The sequence below is a fragment of the Schistocerca piceifrons genome, chromosome 3 (assembly GCF_021461385.2).
Source record: "Schistocerca piceifrons isolate TAMUIC-IGC-003096 chromosome 3, iqSchPice1.1, whole genome shotgun sequence".
Lineage (NCBI taxonomy): Eukaryota > Metazoa > Arthropoda > Insecta > Orthoptera > Acrididae > Schistocerca > Schistocerca piceifrons.
In genome coordinates, this window is record NC_060140.1 from 187,532,384 (window position 1) to 187,551,238 (window position 18,855).

The 18,855-nt window shown below is 37.5% G+C and overlaps 1 protein-coding gene across 2 annotated transcripts in view; it reads left to right on the forward strand.

The window, feature by feature from the left end:
- The window catches only part of LOC124789458 (iduronate 2-sulfatase), a 121,080-nt gene that overhangs the window by 31,568 nt on the left and 70,657 nt on the right, over positions 1-18,855 (forward strand). For both annotated transcript variants that reach the window (XM_047256826.1, XM_047256827.1), the window contains exon 4: positions 5,446-5,595. In XM_047256826.1, the coding sequence (XP_047112782.1) occupies positions 5,446-5,595 (150 nt within the window). The remainder of the gene's footprint in view (positions 1-5,445; positions 5,596-18,855) is intronic.

Sequence of the window (18,855 nt, forward strand, 5' to 3'; positions counted from 1 at the left end):
TTTTTGAAAGATCCTGATTTTTCATTGATTTCTGATTCTACGTTATTGCATCTGTCCTCAATCTCAAATTCTAACTTTTTTGATAACTCTTGGAAATTATCATTCTGTTTACCACTAAGGTCATTGAACATTTTACACTACTGGCCATTAAAATTTCTACACCAAGAAGAAATGCAGATGATAAACGGGTATTCATTGGACAAATATATTATACTAGAACTGACATGTGATTACATTTTCACGCAATTTGGGTGCATAGATCCTGAGAAATCAGTACCCAGAACAACCACCTCTGGCCGTAATAACGGCCTTGATACGCATGGGCATTGAGTCAAACAGAGCTTGGATGGTGTGTACAGGTACAGCTGCCCACGCAGCTTCAACACGGTACAACAGTTCATCAAGAGTAGTAACTGGTGTATTGTGATGAGCCAGTTGCCCGGCCACCCTTGACCAGACGTTTTCAATTGGTGAAAGATCTGGAGAATGTGCTTGCCAGGGCAGCAGTCGAACATTTTCCGTATCCAGAAAGGCCCGTACAGGACCTGCAACATGTGGCCGTGCATTATCCTGCTGAAATGTAGGGTTTCCCAGGGATCGAATGAAGGGAGAGCCACGGGTCATAACACATCTGAAATGTAATGTCCACTGTTCAAAGTGCTGTCAATGGGAACAAGAGGTGACTGAGACGTGTAACCAATGGCACCCCATACCATTACGCTGGGTGATACGCCAGTATGACAGTGACGAATACACGCTTCCAATGTGCGTTCACCATGATGTCACCAAACATGGATGCCACCATCATGATGCCATAAACAGAACATGGATTCACAAAAAAAAATGATGTTTCTTCATTGAGTACACCATCGCAGGTGCTCCTGTCTGTGATGCAGCATCAAGGGTAACCGCAGCCATGGTCTCCGAACTGATAGTCCATGCTGCTGCAAACGTCGTTGAACTGTTCGTGCAGATGGTTGTTGTCTTGCAAACGTCCCCATCTGTTGACTCAGGGATCGAGACATGGCTGCACGATCCATTACAGCCATGCAGATAAGATGCCTGTCATCTCCACTGCTAGTAATACAAGGCCGTTGGGATCCAGCATGGCATTCCATATTACCCTCCTGAACCCACCGATTCCATACTCTGCTAACAGTCATTGGATCTTGACCAACGCGAGCAGCAATGTCGCAATACTATAAACTGCAATCGCGATAGCTACAATCTGACCTTTATCAAAGTCAGAAACATGATAGTACGCATTTCTCCTCCTTACACGAGGCATCACAACAATGTTTCACCAGGCAACGCCGGTCAACTGCTGTTTGTGTATGAGAAATCAGTTGGAAACTTTCCTCACGTCAGCACGTTGTAGGTGTCGCCACTGGTGCCAACCTTGCATGAATGCTCTGAAAAGCTAATCATTTACATATCACAGCATCTTCTTCCTGTCGGTTAAATTTTATGTCTGTAGCACGTCATCTTCGTGGTGTAGCAATTTTAATGGCCAGTAGTGTATTTACATGAATGTGCAGGGAACTAGTTAATTCATTCTTTAAATCTATCTTAAATTTCTCTACTTTATTATTTAAAGTGTCAAATTCAGTCTTCAAATCTCCCACCTTCGCATAGATTACTAAATTCTTTACTTTGTGAATCTACCTTGACACTTAACAAACCTGAAGTTTCATTCTGAACGTCCAATTTAGTATTTAAAGTTGTACTCTGAGCACTAATTTATCATTTAAAGTTGTACTCTGAGCATGTAATTTAGCATTTCACTGCAGACTCTGAGCATTTAAAGCTTCATTTAATTGAGTCTAACTTAAGATTCTGAGCTTTGATTAGATTTACTAACTCAGACCAGTCAGGCCCTTCTTTAGTAATTCTCATAGCCATGGCTGGTTCTGATGTCTCTCTAACTTGTATACTGTCCATACTTCTATAGTCTTTGGCTCTTGTGAGCATTTAATACTAATTTCAATTATACCAATTACAACAGTAAAAGTTTACCCCACAGTATTTTGTAACTCTTCTTACTAGAGTAATAAAGTTTTTATTTCACGCTCACCCAGCATAGAATTCTCGCTGCATAGGTGGGCAGATGTGGCGGCAGGTCAGCACAGGTGAACAGAAGTTGGTGCCGGTGGCGTTGGATGTAGGGTGGTTTCCCTGTCTGCATCTGCACGATGCGTGTGAGAGCTGTATTCTCCCCACACCAGATCTTTGTAGTTGAATTGTTCTCGGTATATCTCTTCTTAGTCCAATACGTCAAGATCTTCTCTCTGGTCTTTTAACATTATGACTTCCTTACATCTTTCCCTTATTATTCTCTCATCTTGTTATTCTCAGTTGCTACGGCAACACATAATATCTTCTTATCTCATTTTCACCTCAAAATTACTGTTTTCTTCTGTCCTTTCACACAGGTTGCCAAGTTCTAATGCTTTGGATGACTTAAAGTGGTGAAGTATGTGTGTAAACTGCCACTTCTTCAATGATACGACTTACTTGAAATTGTCAGCCGACTTTCCTTGCTGGTTAGCTTGCTGCTGCAACCTCCTTTTCTCTTCTTCTCTGAAGTGTATTTGCTAGGAACTGGAATTTCTCAAGAATCTTTCTACTTATAAAAATAAGCAGACATACACAGTTTCTTTTGCTTCACTTAACAATGTATATTTAAACATCAAACTTTTACAAATCTCATTCTCCACATAAAAAAACACTCTCAAGTAGGTCTCCTCACATATCCAAAGGTTAGAAACAAAGTTCATTTACACATAAGAAAAAGTTGGCTTAAAAAAACTAAGTCCATTCTCATCCTGAATCTCAGTACATGTTGTATCCTCTCCAAGCCCAACCTGAGAATAAATCAACAATATTTCAACTGTTATTCTTTGTTTCACTACAATAGTCAGTGTTATAAAACAGCATGGAACAACATAGAAGTTCCTTGAGTCTGCTATGTTCTTTCATTAAACTTCTGTGGCGTGATCAGCAAACACTTGTCGGTGCCGTTTTTACCACCATGTCTACAGTCTTCTTACTACACACTTCAGACCTGCACACACAGACAGGCGACGCACAGTAGATAGGCTCTCTCACACTTATATTTAAAATATCATGTGTTCGAGATGGTAGAAGGCAGAGTGGTTCTAGAATTTATGCAGAAATTCTCGAAACACTACAACCTGTTGTGTCATCTAAGAATTCTGCCAATAAAGTACTGTCTTTGGTTTACTTTCCCCACAACATTATCTATGTGATCATTGCAGTTTAAGTTATTCATAATTTAGTTGAGTTAACAGTCTTTAGTTTTGTCTGATTTATTGTGTAATCAGAGTTTAGTGGATTCCTTTTGTATTCCTGTGGAAGACTTCACACTTTTCATTGCTTAGGGTCAACTGGCACTTTTTGCACAATACAGATGTCTTGTCTAAATCATTTTACAATTTGTTTTGTCATCTGATGTTTTTGCAAGATGATAAATGAAAGCATCATCTGCAAATAATGTAAAAGGGCCACTCAGATAGTCTTCTAGATTGTTTATGTAGATCAGGAACAGCAGAGGGCCTATAAAACACCCTTGGGGAACATCAGATATCATTTCTGTTTTACTTGACGATTTTCCATGAATTACTATGTACTACCTTTCTGGCAGAAATCTGTGAATCTAGTCATGCAACTGAGGTGATACTCCATAGGCATGCAATTTGAGTAGAAGTCATTTCTGAGGAATGGTGTTGGAAGCCTTGTGGATATCTAAAAATATTTTATCAATTTGATATCCCCTGTCAATAACACTCACTCGCCTACAATCAGCAATGCATTTATTTCTGTTTCTGATTCATGAAATCAGGTAAACAAGTTGTTCTTGCTTGCACCATGGCAGTTGAAACAAAATATAGTATCTTATATGTCGTTACTGCTCTTAACAAAGGCATAACTGCAGAGCTGCAATACATACTAACTTCATCACCACTCAAAGATAAATACAGTGCATACATTAGTCAATCAGTTATTACAATCACACATCAAAAGATTTGTGAAACGCTTAAGAGCAGTGGAACTTGGATGTAGCGTGCTATAGTTGCTTCATTGCAAACGGGCACTAGCAGCAAAAGCCATTTATACTGACATCCTGTGCAACAAATTGTTCTCACATTTCCCAGCAGATGTATATAAAATTTTGATTCTGTGTACGTGGGACTCGGATGCACTGACACATACCACAAATTGTATAGTCAGACTTTGTCTCTCCACAAGCACTGCAGCAATGTCCACAAAAACACACATCCAGAAGATAGTTCAAAACCAGGTGGTTGAAATTGTATAAATTGCAGCGCTACAGGCAAAATGATTCAGCCAAACAACAGAACAAGCAGAAATAGTAATTTACCAAGGAAATTAAATGCTTTTCAATAGCATAAAAATTTCATTGCAGAAGTTGATAATGTCACTTGCATTGTGATGTGGAAAAAGTGAAACATGGCTCAGGATCAGTTGTAACAGCAGAAGCTTCTCAATTTCATAATCGTCAATTATTTTTAATGGAGCATGCAATAAAATTGCAGTTTTTGATAGACATGGCACCTGCAAATCTGTATACCTATGGAACCATCTTCCATGACCTAGTGAAGAAAATTGTAACAAAGAATACAAAAGAGGACAAACATGTTGATGTTGAATATATACAAACGAGGGCATCACAAAACAACGAGGGGCATTCAATAAGTAATAAAACACTTTTTTTTTTCAGAAAGTAGGTTGGTTTTATTCAGGATTCCAATACACCACAATGTTCCCAACTCAGTTGCTGTAACACCTCACTTTTTAACATAATCTCCATCCAGTGTGAGGTCTTACGCCACCTTAGTGGAAGGGCCTATATGCCTGCAAGGTACCACTCTGTTCATTCTTATGCCAGCTAAATGTAGTCAAGTAAATAAGAGCAAAAGCTGCTACTCTGAAAAAAGCTGTTACCTCTTCAGTTACACTATACAGTTATTCAGATAATTTGTAGAATGAGTGACTAATAAGGTTTTTTTTATTATTTTGAATTGAGCTGTTATGGATTCCCAATTTCTAGCTTCATCTTAGAAAAGGATCGTGTTGAATCTGTTCTCTCTGTCATTTATAATTACAAATTTCATAAAAGGAATTGTTAATAATACACCTGTTATTTTATTTTAAATCTGGAAGAATTTAAATTTGTCTTGTCTCTGCAGTTTAGTTCTTAACAAACATTACATCAGAGTATGAAATTACATTGTATACTCTTCCCCATAAGGTTATGTATAAGATGTATGATTGATATACATGTAATTACCATATAGCATTTATTGGCCATAAAACATTCATTATTTCATTTAGTCACTTATTTATTTATGTATTTTGTGAACTATAATCAATGATTTTACATCTTCCATTCTTCTGTTCAAGGTTATCATCCACTAGCATCTATAAAAGTTCCTGTAAATCACATGAGAACACCTACACTGCCAACAGTAGCATGGAATCCATGGACAGACATTAGAAGGAGGGATGACATAGCATCTCTTAACGTTTCTTTCCCCTTTGGACCAATGCCAGGTACAACTTTATTCCCAGATGTTTTTATTCTGTAAAATGTAACAAAGAGGTACACTTATTTCTCTGACAGAATATAAACTATTTATACTCATACATCCCTCTGGAATGTCCCACAATTCTTCACTCGAAAAGGGTTATGTGGAATGAATTTTAATGAAGTAAATGCTATCAATAAATCTACCACTTCCATAAGTGACAGTGTCTGGTTATACATTAGAGTAAGCTCTTGTGTCAACTTGAAGTCATAAACATCTGACTTCTTATAACGAGTTATTTTTAAGAAGCAGGATCACTTGAGAGGTATTTTATATGTATGTTTTACCTAAGCATATGAACTGCCATACTCAGTTCCAGATTTTTAAACAACATGGTAACCTACAGAAAGGTAAAAGGACAAATCTATATTTATATCTACATATATAGTCTGGAAGCCACTGTAAAACCATGGCAAAGGGTACTTTGTACCAGTATTATCCATTTACTCTCCTGTTCTGTTAAAGTATTTGGGGAAAAATGGCTATCTATATGACTCTGTATGTGAGGTAATCTCTATTATATTAATTGTCCCTTCATGAGATACAAGATGGTGCACAGTTTTCTTTGAATACAGATTATCTAATTTTATTAAAAAGTGTTTCGCTAACACTATGTTGTCTTTCTTCCAGTTACTCCCATCTAAGTTTCCCAGGCACATCTATTAATGTTTTGTATGGGCTATACCAATCTGTTAAAATCCTAGTAGCACACTGCTGAATATGTTCATTCAATGTCTGTTGTCATGACTATTTGATAAGGTCTCCAAATACTTGAACAATACTGTAGAATTAGTCACACTAATGTCCTGTGTATGACTTCCTATACAGATGCATTCAACTTTTTCCAGAACCCGTCCAACAAATTTAATTTGTCTGTTCGCCTATCCTAATACTTATTTCACATGATTGTCTGGTATTTGTGCACTGGTATTTATGTGTAAACTTACTTAGTTTCATACAGGGACTTTGTATTCATGAATACCAATGAGTAATTGTCTTTGATTGTTGTTACAGCCTACAGTGAAGTAACACAGAAGTCACAAAATTGTCTGTAATTGCATAACATCAGTGCAAATTTTTAATTAGATTAGATTAGATTAGATTTACTTTCATTCCAATTGATCCGTAGTGAGGAGGTCCTCCTGGATGTGGAACATGTCAGAAAAACAACAATACATGACAAATATTTACAACTAAAACAAATAAACTAATGTACCATTCCACAGGTCCCAAGTGGAATGATCGTCATTTTTAATGAACACTAAGAGTCATTTTACAAATACTAATGCACTGAATTTAAAATAAAAAACGTTTTTTATTTATTTATAAGGTAATAAACATGTAATACAACTACTGTAATACTTATTTACAATGAACACATTACTGCACTGAAATGGTGCAGAAGTTAGATTATACTTACACACACACACACACACACACACACACACACACACACAAATTTTCAGTGAACACATTACTGCACTGAAATTGTGCAGAAGTTATGTTGTACTTATATACAAATCAGTTGGTTTTACTAAGAAATTCATCAATGGAGTAGAAGGAGTTGGCCACCAATAAATCCTTTAGGCTTCTCTTAAACTGAATTTCATTGGTTGTTAAGCTTTTTATGGCTGCTGGCAAGTTATTGAAAATGTGTGTTCCTGAATAATGTACAAGACTGAGTGACTTTAAATTCTTGTGAAGATTATTCTTATTTCTAGTATTGATTCCATGAATTGAGCTGTTGGTTTGAAAAAGTGATATATTTTTAATGACAAATTTCATTAAGGAATAAATATACTGGGAAGCTGTAGTTAGTATCCCTAGTTCCCTAAACAGGCTTCTGCAGGATGTTCTTGAGTTCACACCACATATAATTCTTACTGCACGTTTTTGTGCCCGGAAAACTTTAGCTTGGCTTGATGAATTACCCCAAAAAATAATCCCATATGACATTATGGAATGAAAGTAAGCATAGTATGCCAGCTTTTTCATTCTTATATCCCCTACGTCTGACAAAATTCGCATTGCAAACAGAGATTTGTTAAGACGCTTCAGCAGTTCTGTGGTGTGCTCCTCCCAATTGAATTTATTATCAAGCTGTAATCCCAAGAATTTAACACTGTCCACTTCTTCTATCTTCTTGTCATCATATGTTAGACATATACTCTTGGGACACCCCTTACAAGTTCTGAACTGCATGTAGTGTGTTTTTTCAAAGTTTAGTGACAAAGAATTGGCTAGGAACCAGTGATTAATGTCCACAAATATTTTATTGGCTGATCTTTCTAAGACTACACTTGATTTGCTATTTATTGCAATGTTTGTATCATTGGCAAACAAAACAAACTTGGCATCTGGTAATGTTACTGATGAAAGGTCATTGATATACACAAGAAAAGGTAAGGGCCCCAAAATGGAACCTTGTGGGACCCCACATGTAATTAGTTCCCAGTTGGATGATGCCTGATAGACATGTATCAAGCTCTTTCCTAATAACACCCTTTGTTTCCTGCCAGAGATATAAGATTTGAACCATTTTGCAGCATTTCCTGTTACACTATAATATTCTAGTTTACTTAAAAGGATATTGTGATTTACACAGTCAAATGCCTTTGATAGATCACAAAATATACCAGTTGCCTGCAATTTTTTGTCTAATGAATTAAGCACATTTTCACTGTAAGTGAAGATAGCCTTCTCAATATCAGAACCTTTTAGAAATCCAAACTGTGACTTTGACAGTATGTTATTTGAGATAAGATGGTTATAAAGACGACAGTACATTACTTTTTCGAAAATTTTTGAGAATGCTGGTAACAGTGAAATTGGACGGAAATTTGATGCTATTTCTTTATCTCCCTTCTTAAACAGTGGCTTAACTTCAGCATATTTCAGCCATTCAGGAAATATTCCACTGATAAACGACTGGTTACACAGATAGCTTAATATGTTACTTAGCTCAGAATCACATTCTTTAATTAACTTTGTTGATATTTCATCATACCCACTAGATGTTTTTGATTTTAAAGATTTTATGATGGACATTATTTCTGTTGGGGTAGTGAGGGTCAAATTCATATTATGGAAATTACTTGAAATGTCTGGTCTAAGGTAATCCATAGCAGCATCTACCGAACCTGACAACCCCATCTTTTCAGTAACAGTTATAAAATGTTTGTTAAAAAGTTCTGCAACACTATACACATCTGTCACCAATGTATCATTTACTCTTAATGCTATTTGTTCCTCTTCATGTCTGGTCCTACCGGTCTCCTCCTTCACTATATCCCATATTGTCTTTATTTTGTTATCTGATATGACTATCTTTTCCTTGTAATATATTTGCTTTGACATCCATATTACAGTCTTTAATATTTTGCAGTATTTCTTATAATGTGCTATAGCATCAACATTGGAAATGTTTCGGATTGACAGATACAGTTTTCTTTTTGTTTTACAAGATACCCTTATTCCTCGAGTAATCCATGGCTTCTTTGTAGATTTTCCTCTAACCTTGGTAAGTTTTGGGGGAAAGCAGTGTTCAAATAAGGTAAGCACTTTATTAGCAAAAATGTTATATTTTTCATTCATGCCATGAGCACTGTAAACATCAGTCCAGTGAATGTCTCTGAGGAGTGTCCTAAAATAATCAATTTTTGGCTTACTGATTACCCTCTTGAGCTCAGATTTAACAGATTTTATATCCTGTTCAGTATTAACATTTAACAGAAGGAACTGCATGTCATGGTCTGAGAGGCCATTGGCTATTGGTTTTGTAATATAATTTTGTTCATTGGACTTTTCTATAAAGATATTAACAATGGCTGTTTGTGAGCAAGTGGCTATCCTAGTGGGGAACTTTACTGTGGGAATTAAGTTGAATGATAGTGTTACTAACTCAAATAAGTTCTTATTCGGAGAGTCTTTAAGGAAATCTACATTGAAATCACCAGCAACCACTATTTCTTTGTTTTTGGTTATTAAATGGGCCAGTACAGCTTCAAGGTTATTTACAAACAGATTAAAGTTACCTGCAGGTGCTCGATATACACTTAATATTATGAAAGATTTTTTGTGAAAATCTAATTCTGTTGCACATGCTTCCATATGCTGTTCTAGGCAAAATTTATGAATGTCTATGTTCTTAAATTTATGACAGTTCCTGATGAATGTGGCAACTCCTCCTTTCTCCATTTCTGATCTACAAAAGTGAGATGCTAACCTAAACCCTGTAACACTTAAAAGTTCTATACCAGTGGTCACATGATGTTCAGAGAGGCAGATTATGTCAGCTGGGTTTGAAGACTCTAATTCATCTATGCATATAGTTAATTCATTAATTTTATTTCTCAGTCCTCGAATATTTTGGTGCAATAAAGATAGCTGACATTTCACATTGTCTGAGTTAAAATTGGGTGGAGTTAAAATATCTGCTGACAGTTGAAAATTCTTAACCAATGGCTGTTTATGCTGATGTAATAAGCTGGAATTATGTTTTTTGATTTCTTTTTCAAACTGAAGGTTTGTCTCAGTTCTAACCTCTCTTAAAATTTGCTTTCTTTCTGTCCTCCTGTTGGAGTTATTTATTTGCTCTTGGATCACTGCCATATAATCATATTATATAACTGAGCTTTCTGTCTAGGAAAGCCACTGTGCATCCTACATGTCCACTCCACGAAGGCACTTGTCGCAGTAGCTTAGGCTAGCTGAACTGATACAAACTGCAGGACCGTGACTGGCACTGACAGCTTTCTGATCACTACTAACTTAGAGTATCTTTCTTAGCTGACAGCAATGAGTTTATTCTATTGCCTGCTTTTGTATATAGAAGTTAATGGCTGGTTAATCTAACTCATCATCATCATCATCATCATCATCATAATCATCATCATCATCATCAGTGTTCTGCCAAAAGGCAGGTTTTCACATGGCAGTTCTCCAGGCTGTCTGGTCTTCTGCCATCCTCTTCAGGACTGCATAATTTCCTCTTCCCTTTATGTCATCTATCATCTTGTATCCTCTTAGTCTTCTCACACAAACCAATCCTTCCAAAGTATCTGCTAGCAAGCATTCCCTTCTCAATGAATGTGCCAACCAGTTCTTTTCCCTTTCTCTTACAACCTTCAGCAGGCATCATCTCTCACCAACCCTTTCCAATACTCTTTCATTACTCACTCTTTCCATCCAGCATATTCTGTCCATTCTCCTCCACATCCACATATCAAATGCTTCTAACCTTTTTTCATCCTCGCATCTCAGCATCCATGTTTCTACTTCATATAGTGCCACACTCCAGACAAAACATTTGCCAAGTCTTTTCTTTAGTCCTTTATCTAATTTGCCACATAAGAGTCTCCTCTTTCTGTCAAATGCCTCCTACGCTATGGCAATTTGAGTTTTCACCTCCTGGTGACATCTCAAGTCTTCAGTTATTGTGCTTCCAAGATTTTTAAGTCCACTTACTTGGCTAATCATAGATTGTCCTATTTTAATACTGGACAGTCTTCATCTTATACTGATGACCATACTTTTTTTTGCTGTGTTTATTTGCATCCCATTTTCCACACAAGCTTCATCCAGATCTTTCAGCATGTTATTCACTGTCCACTTACTTTCTGCCACTAATACCATGTCATCAGCAAATCTTATACATTCTATTCTCTTTCCACCAATACATATTCCTCTTTTCCCATCTAAGCCTTTTGCAATAATCTCTTCAAGGTAAATGTTAAATGACAGTGGGGAAAGGCAACAACCTTGTCTACCACCTTGACCAATGCTACCTCCTTCTGACATTTCATTTCCAATCCTTATCCTTACTTTCTGGTATAAATATAGATTCTGTATCAATCTTCTCTCTTTCCAGTCTACTCCTTTTCCCTCCAAAATATCCATCAGCTCGTTCCACTGAACTCTGTCAATAGCCTTTTCTAAATCTATAAAAACAGCAAAGATTTCTCTATCTTTTTCCACATATCTTTACCCTGTAGTTCTTAACAGGCCAATAGCATCTCTTTTGCCGTTCCTCTTCTAAATCTGAACTGCTCCTCTAAAATCCCTCTATCCAGCTTGCCATATAGCCTTCTATTCAACACTCTCAGCAAGACTTTAGCTGCATGAGAAATTAGACTGATGGTCCGGTGCTCTTCACATTTTTTAGTGTTTCTCTTTTCCTCTATTGGTATCATAACTGTTGCAAGGAAGTCCTCAGGCCATTCCCCTTTGTCATATATCTCGTTACAGAGGTAGACTATTTCTTTTTATGCCTTGTTTCCCAGACTCTTCAACAGTTCTGCTGGCAGATCATCAATTCCACATGCCTTCCTATTCTTCATCTCCTTCAGTGCCTTTTCTACTTCTACTTCCAAGATGGTAAATCCCTTTCCATCTTCCGGCACATATTACTCCTCTTCAACCTTAATTTCGCTTTGCATTTCATCCCCCTTATACAGACATTCAATATATTATTGTCATCTGTTCAAAACCTCCTGTGGTTCTTCTGCTAGAGTACCATCCACTCTTTCTATTTCCATGTTATTCCTCTTTCTTTTACATTCAAAAACTATCTCACTAGCCAGTCTATAAATCATTTCATACTTTCCCTCTTTCTCCATTTTCTCTATTTTGTCGCATTTCTGTTTCATCCATTTTTCTCTTGCTTCTTCAGTTTCTCTTCTTAATTCATTATTCAGTTTCCTGTACCTCTTTTTGCCTTCTTCAGTTTCTACACTTTTCCACTTTCTCCGCTCTTCCATCTTTTTCAACAAGTCTTCTGTTGTCTATTCTTTCCTGGTGCTTTGGGATACTCTAATTCCTAGTACTTCTCTGACAGAGTCCATGAGTCCTTCCCTCATTTTTATCCATTTGTCATTAACACTTTCATCAACACTATGTCTTTGCCATTTTTCCATAAATAGGTTCTCCAAATCTGATGCCTTTCCTACCTCTTTGAGTCTTTCTATGTTTAGTCTTTCCTTTGTTTTACCTCTACAGACTTTTTTCAACTTCACTTGTATTTCTCCCATTACTAGGTTGTGGTCTGGATTTATAAACACTCCTGGATAAGCTTTAGCATTCTTCAAACAGTTCCTAAACCTTTTTGTATCAGGATGTAGTCCAACTGATATCTTTCCCTATTCAAATTTGATATCCATGTGTATTGTCTCCTTTTGTGGTGTTCAAATAATGTGTTACCCACTGCTAATGAATTTTATTTACAGAAACTAATTAGTCATTCACCTCTCTGATTTCTTATTCCTAATCCAAATTTTCCTACTGCATCTTCATCTCTTCCTTCACCCACAACTGCATTCCAGTCCCCCATCATGACAACGCAGGCATTTCTATTTTCTTTCTCAATGAGTTCTTGTATTTATCATAATATTCTACATCTACATCTACATCTACATTTATACTCTGCAAGCCACCCAACGGTGTGTGGCAGAGGGCACTTTACATGCTGCTGTTCCAGTTGCGTATGGTTCGTGGGAAGAACGACTGCTGGAAAGCCTCCGTGTGCGCTCGAATCTCTCTAATTTTACATTCGTGATCTCCTCGGGAGGTATAAGTAGGGGGAAGCAATATATTCGATACCTCATCCAGAAATGCACCCTCTCGAAACCTGGACAGCGAGCTACACCACGATGCAGAGCGCCTCTTTTGCAGAGTTTGCCACTTGAGTTTGCTAAACATCTCCGTAACGCTATCACACTTACCAAATAACCCTGTAACGAAATGCGCCGCTCTTCTTTGGATATTTTCTATCTCCTCCGTCAACTCGATCTGGTACGGATCCCACACTCATGAGCAATACTCAAGTATAGGTCGAATGAGTGTTTTGTAAGCCACCTCCTTTGTTGATGGACTACATTTTCTAAGGACTCTCCCAATGAATCTCAACCTGGCACCTGCCTTACCAAGAATTAATTTTATATGATCTTTCCACTTCAGATCGTTCTGCACGCATAGTCCCAGATATTTTACAGAAGTAACTGTTATGAGTGTTTGTTCCGTTATCATATAATCATACAATAAAGGATCCTTCTTTCTATTTATTCACAATACATTACATTTGTCTATGTTGAGGGTCAGTTGCCACTCCCTGCACCAAGTGCCTATCTGCTGCAGATCTTCCTGCATTTCACTACAATTTTCTAATGCTGCAACTTCTCTGTATACTACAGGATCATCCGCGAAAAGCCACATGGAACTTCTGTCACTATCTACTAGGTCATATATAAATACAAAGATGAGGTGACTTACCGAACAAAAACGCTGGCAGGTCGATAGACACACAAACAAACACAAACATACACACAAAATTCAAGCTTTCGCAACAAATTGTTGCCTCATCAGGAAAGAGGGAAGGAGAGGGGAAGACGAAAGGAAGTGGGTTTTAAAGGAGAGGGTAAGGAGTCATTCCAATCCCGGGAGCGGAAAGACTTACCTTAGGGGGAAAAAAGGACAGGTATACACTCGCACACACGCACATATCCATCCACACATACAGACACAAGCAGACATATTTTCATGTCTGCTTGTGTCTGTATGTGTGGATGGATATGTGCGTGTGTGCGAGTGTATACCTGTCCTTTTTTCCCCCTAAGGTAAGTCTTTCCGCTCCCGGGATTGGAATGACTCCTTACCCTCTCCTTTAAAACCCACTTCCTTTCGTCTTCCCCTCTCCTTCCCTCTTTCCTGATGAGGCAACAATTTGTTGCGAAAGCTTGAATTTTGTGTGTATGTTTGTGTTTGTTTGTGTGTCTATCGACCTGCCAGCGTTTTTGTTCGGTAAGTCACCTCATCTTTGTATTTATATATAATTTTTCCCACGTGGAATGTTTCCTTCCATTATATTGATATCTACTAGGTCATTTATATATATTGTGCAAGCAATGGTTCCATAACATTCCCCTGTGGCACGCCAGAGGTTACTTTAAAGTCTGTAGACGTCTCTTCATTGAGAACAACATGCTGTGTTCTGTTTGCTAAAAACTCTTCAATCCAGCCACACAGCTGCTCTGATATTCTGTAGGCTCTTACTTTGTTTATCAGGCGACAGTACGGAACTGTATCGAACACCTTCCAGAAGTCAAGGAAAATTGCGTCTACCTGGGAGCCTGTATCTAATATTTTCTGGGTCTCATGAACAAATAAAGCGAGCTGGATCTCACACGATCGCTGTTTCCGGAATCCATGTTGATTCCTACAGAGTAGATTCTGGGTTTCCAGAAACGACATGATACGCGAGCAGAAAACATGTTCTAAAATTCTACAACAGATTGACGTCAGATATATAGGTCTATATATATAAGTGAAGATATTCATCCACTTCCTCATCTCTATGCTGGCTGGTTGGCATATATACCTGTATTAATACCAAATCTTTTGAACTACCCTTCAGAAGTATCATTGTCAATCTTCCATCAATATATTGTACCTTCATTACCTTATTTTTCAACTTTTGCCCTATCAGTATTCCTACTCCGTTTTCACCACTCCACTTCCTATCTCCCCATTCTCTCCCCATTCTCTCCCCATCTCACTTCACACAAACCAAGGGCATCTAATCTGTTCATTTTTATCTCCTGTTTTGCATTCTCTAGCTTAGCTGCTTGCAGTAGTGTCCTCACATTCCATGTTCCAATCCTTATCTTTCCTTCCTTCACTGCCCCTTTCTTCCTTTCAAATACGTCTACTCTCAATCCTGGAGATTTGAATGAGGGGAAGTTTTAGCCCCGGAATCTTTCACATGGAGAGACATACCGTGTACTGCTTGGGAATGTAAGGTGGTAGTTTTCCATTACTCTCCACATAGGCAGTAGGATACCCAGCCTAAAGTCAGCTGCTCACCATGAGTCAGATGCTGTCTGTAGCCACCCCTCTGGGGTTCAGTCACTACTTATACTCTTTTTGTACCCAAAGAGAAAAGGTGCCTCTTCCACCAGCTCCACCGTACCAAAGTCCATCTTCTCTACCTTCACTGCAATTGAGGTCTTCACCGTATCCCTGGCAAGAGACCTTCATGAGGTTCTATCACCCGGGGCAGGTGAACCAAGGTTTTTTAATGATGTGTTACTCCTCCCCCTCCTCCTTTCTCAACCGGGCTTGGGACCAGCTATGGCAGAGCTTGAATAACTCCAAGAGCAGTAATTGCTCATGAAACATTAAGCAAAACTCACCACAGTGAGGACCACACAGAATGATGATCATAACACTAGTGTATGCAACACTGTATGCTTGGGCTGAGATTGTAATGACCGAAAACAAGTGAATAATGGTTCAATGTTGTATACCATGTACACTAGTGTATGCAACACTGTATGCTTGGGCTGAGATTGTAATGACCGAAAACAAGTGAATAATGGTTCAATGTTGTATACCATGTTGTAACTTCTATCTAATCTGCTTCGCTCTTCAGCCACCACAGTGAATGTCTTTTTGAACCATACATAAAATGATGTTATATGCACATAGTTATATTCAGACACTTATATTACAAGAAATGAAGCTACATAACGTATCTGAGTGTTGTATTACCCACATAAAAACAACATTTTTAACACTGTTGTTATTGTTGTTTTGAGGTCATCAGTCTGAAGATTGGTTTGATGTAGCTCTCCACAGCCCTCCACTCTCCACAGCCCTCCACTCTCCACAGCTCTCCACTCTCCACAGCTCTCCACTCTCCACAGCTCTCCACTCTCCACAGCTCTCCACACTAGTCTGTTCTGTACAGGTGTCATCATCTGCAAGTAACTACTGCAACCTACATCTGTTTGGATCTGTTTACTGTATTCATTTCTTGGTCTGCCTCAACAAACACCTAGAATATTTCTAGAACACTTTCCTCCAATACCATATAAACAGTTCCTTGATGCCTCAGAATGTATCCTGTCAGCCAGTTCCTTCTTTTAGTCAAGTTTTCTTATAACTTTCTTCTCTCCCCAATACTATTCAGTACCTCCTCATTAATTACTTGAGCTACCCATCTAATATTCAACATTCTTCTTTAGCACTACAGTTCAAAAGCCTCTTTTCTCTTCTTGTCTGAATATTTCTCTAGAAAAGACTTCCTAACGGTTAAATTTATATCCAATGTCAACAAATTCCTGTTTTTCAGAAATGCTTTTCTTGCCATAGACAGTCTGCATTTTATATCCTCTCTACTTCAGCCATCATCAGTTAGTTTATTGTCCAAACAGCAGTGCCTCATTTCATAATTTAATCCCTGCAGCAGTGCCTGATTTAATGTGACTACATTCCATTATCCTTGTTTTACTTTGGTTGATATCTTATAACACCTTTTCATAACAGTATCCAATCCATTCTCTGCTCTTCGAAGTCCATTGCTGCCTTTGAAAGAATTACACTGACAGTTGTTGAAACACTTGCACATTTCCATGAAATGTTACTTTCAGTATATTAAAATATGCGAAGAAATTCACAATGGTACTTATATTGTAACAGTGTCTTTCCAGTAAGTAAATATATAAACTTTATTTTATTCTCAGATTTAATTGAATACATTAATAGATTAGGCTCATTATTTAGCAGATCGTGAGTTGTTGTCAAGTATGAATGAAACAATAGTTGTTCTGTTCTCATAACTTAATGTTCAGGCTTTTCCAAAATCTCCTCATATAACCCCACAAAAATAGTTTCCATTACAAAACAAACATAGCAAGGTAATTAAAAACACAACTGTTGATATTTTGCAGTTTTTAAATGTACAATATTGCTGAATTAACTTTATAATGAAAAAGTTTTTTTGATAACAAAAGCATGCACTTGCAAAACAGAACTGGGACATGTAACTGAGCTAAAGAAGTGCAACAGAGAACTGCCTGCAGAGAACTGCCATCAGAGAACTCTTCATTCATAGAGGGATGCAGGTGATCCGCAATAATGTTCACATAGTTCATTACTGTCATGGTGTCTTTGAATTCTGTCATAGGTCCCATAGAAGCCCAACTCAATGTACTCCATAGCATAATTCTGCTCTCACCGGCCTGCATCTGTGGCGGGTACACATTTCAAGCAGCCATTCACCTAGATGATGTCATGTAAGGTCCCAACCATCAATCTGGTGTAACTAGAAATTCGATTCATTCAACAGGTAACACATTTCTACTGATTCACAGTGAAAACTCAGTGATGCTGTGCCCCACTGAAATTATAACTGATGATGTCATTGGGTCAACACAGGAATGTGGAGGGGTCATTTGATGTGGAGCTTAATGTTCAATAATGGCCCTTGAACAGTGTGCTGTGAAACACTGTGCCAGCATTGTACTCTTTTGTCAGATCTGCCACAGATTGGTGCTTATCCTCGATTACACAGAGAGGATCCTCTGACCACTAGATTTTGTGATGAGATGTGGACATCTACTACTCATTATTTCACCATCCTTCAACCACTCTCCATAGGTATTCACAACAGTAGTACACAAAAAGCTGACCAGCTTTACCATTTCAGAGATTCTCATTTTCAGCTACAAGGCCACAACAACATGACCTTTGTCAAAACTCCTCGTATCAGTGGATTTCCAAGTTTGCAACCCATGTCTTTGCTATAAAAATTGCTCATTCATCTCTCTTCCACTTACATTCTTTCCTTACTATGTCACATGCCTGCAACACCACCAGGAAGCATTCAAACTCATGGTGGGCAGTGGTCATAATGTTTTGGTTCATCAGTGTATTTTCTTGTACAAGAAAATTAGAGAAATAATCCTTCCAGAAAGCTTAACTTTGAAAGATCAAAAACTTTTGAAAAAATGCCTTTTTTAACAACATAAAGCATTTGAAATACCAAGAGGATGATATGATTTTTCTAATTCAATATGTGAAAATTACTTGTAGAACTTTTTATTTAGAGTATAACTTACATAACATCCTTTATTTACTTTTTGAACTTCATTACTTTTACTTTAAATAATTCATATTTGATGAAATAAACTGTATGACTGTAGTCAACAGGGTGAAAGCTCAATCTTGTATAATGAACTTCCACGTATAAATGTGTAAATACAATTTTTTTAAATTTGTCGAATAGCATCTTGCAACTAACATTTTTAACAGAAGTTTAAAAAGAAAACTGGTTATTAATTTCATATACATTATCATTTTGATCAGTTTTATGTACCCCAGATGAAGTAATAGGACAACTAACATCAGAAAAAAATTATGTTTGCTTATTGTATGAGGAAGTGTCTAAAAA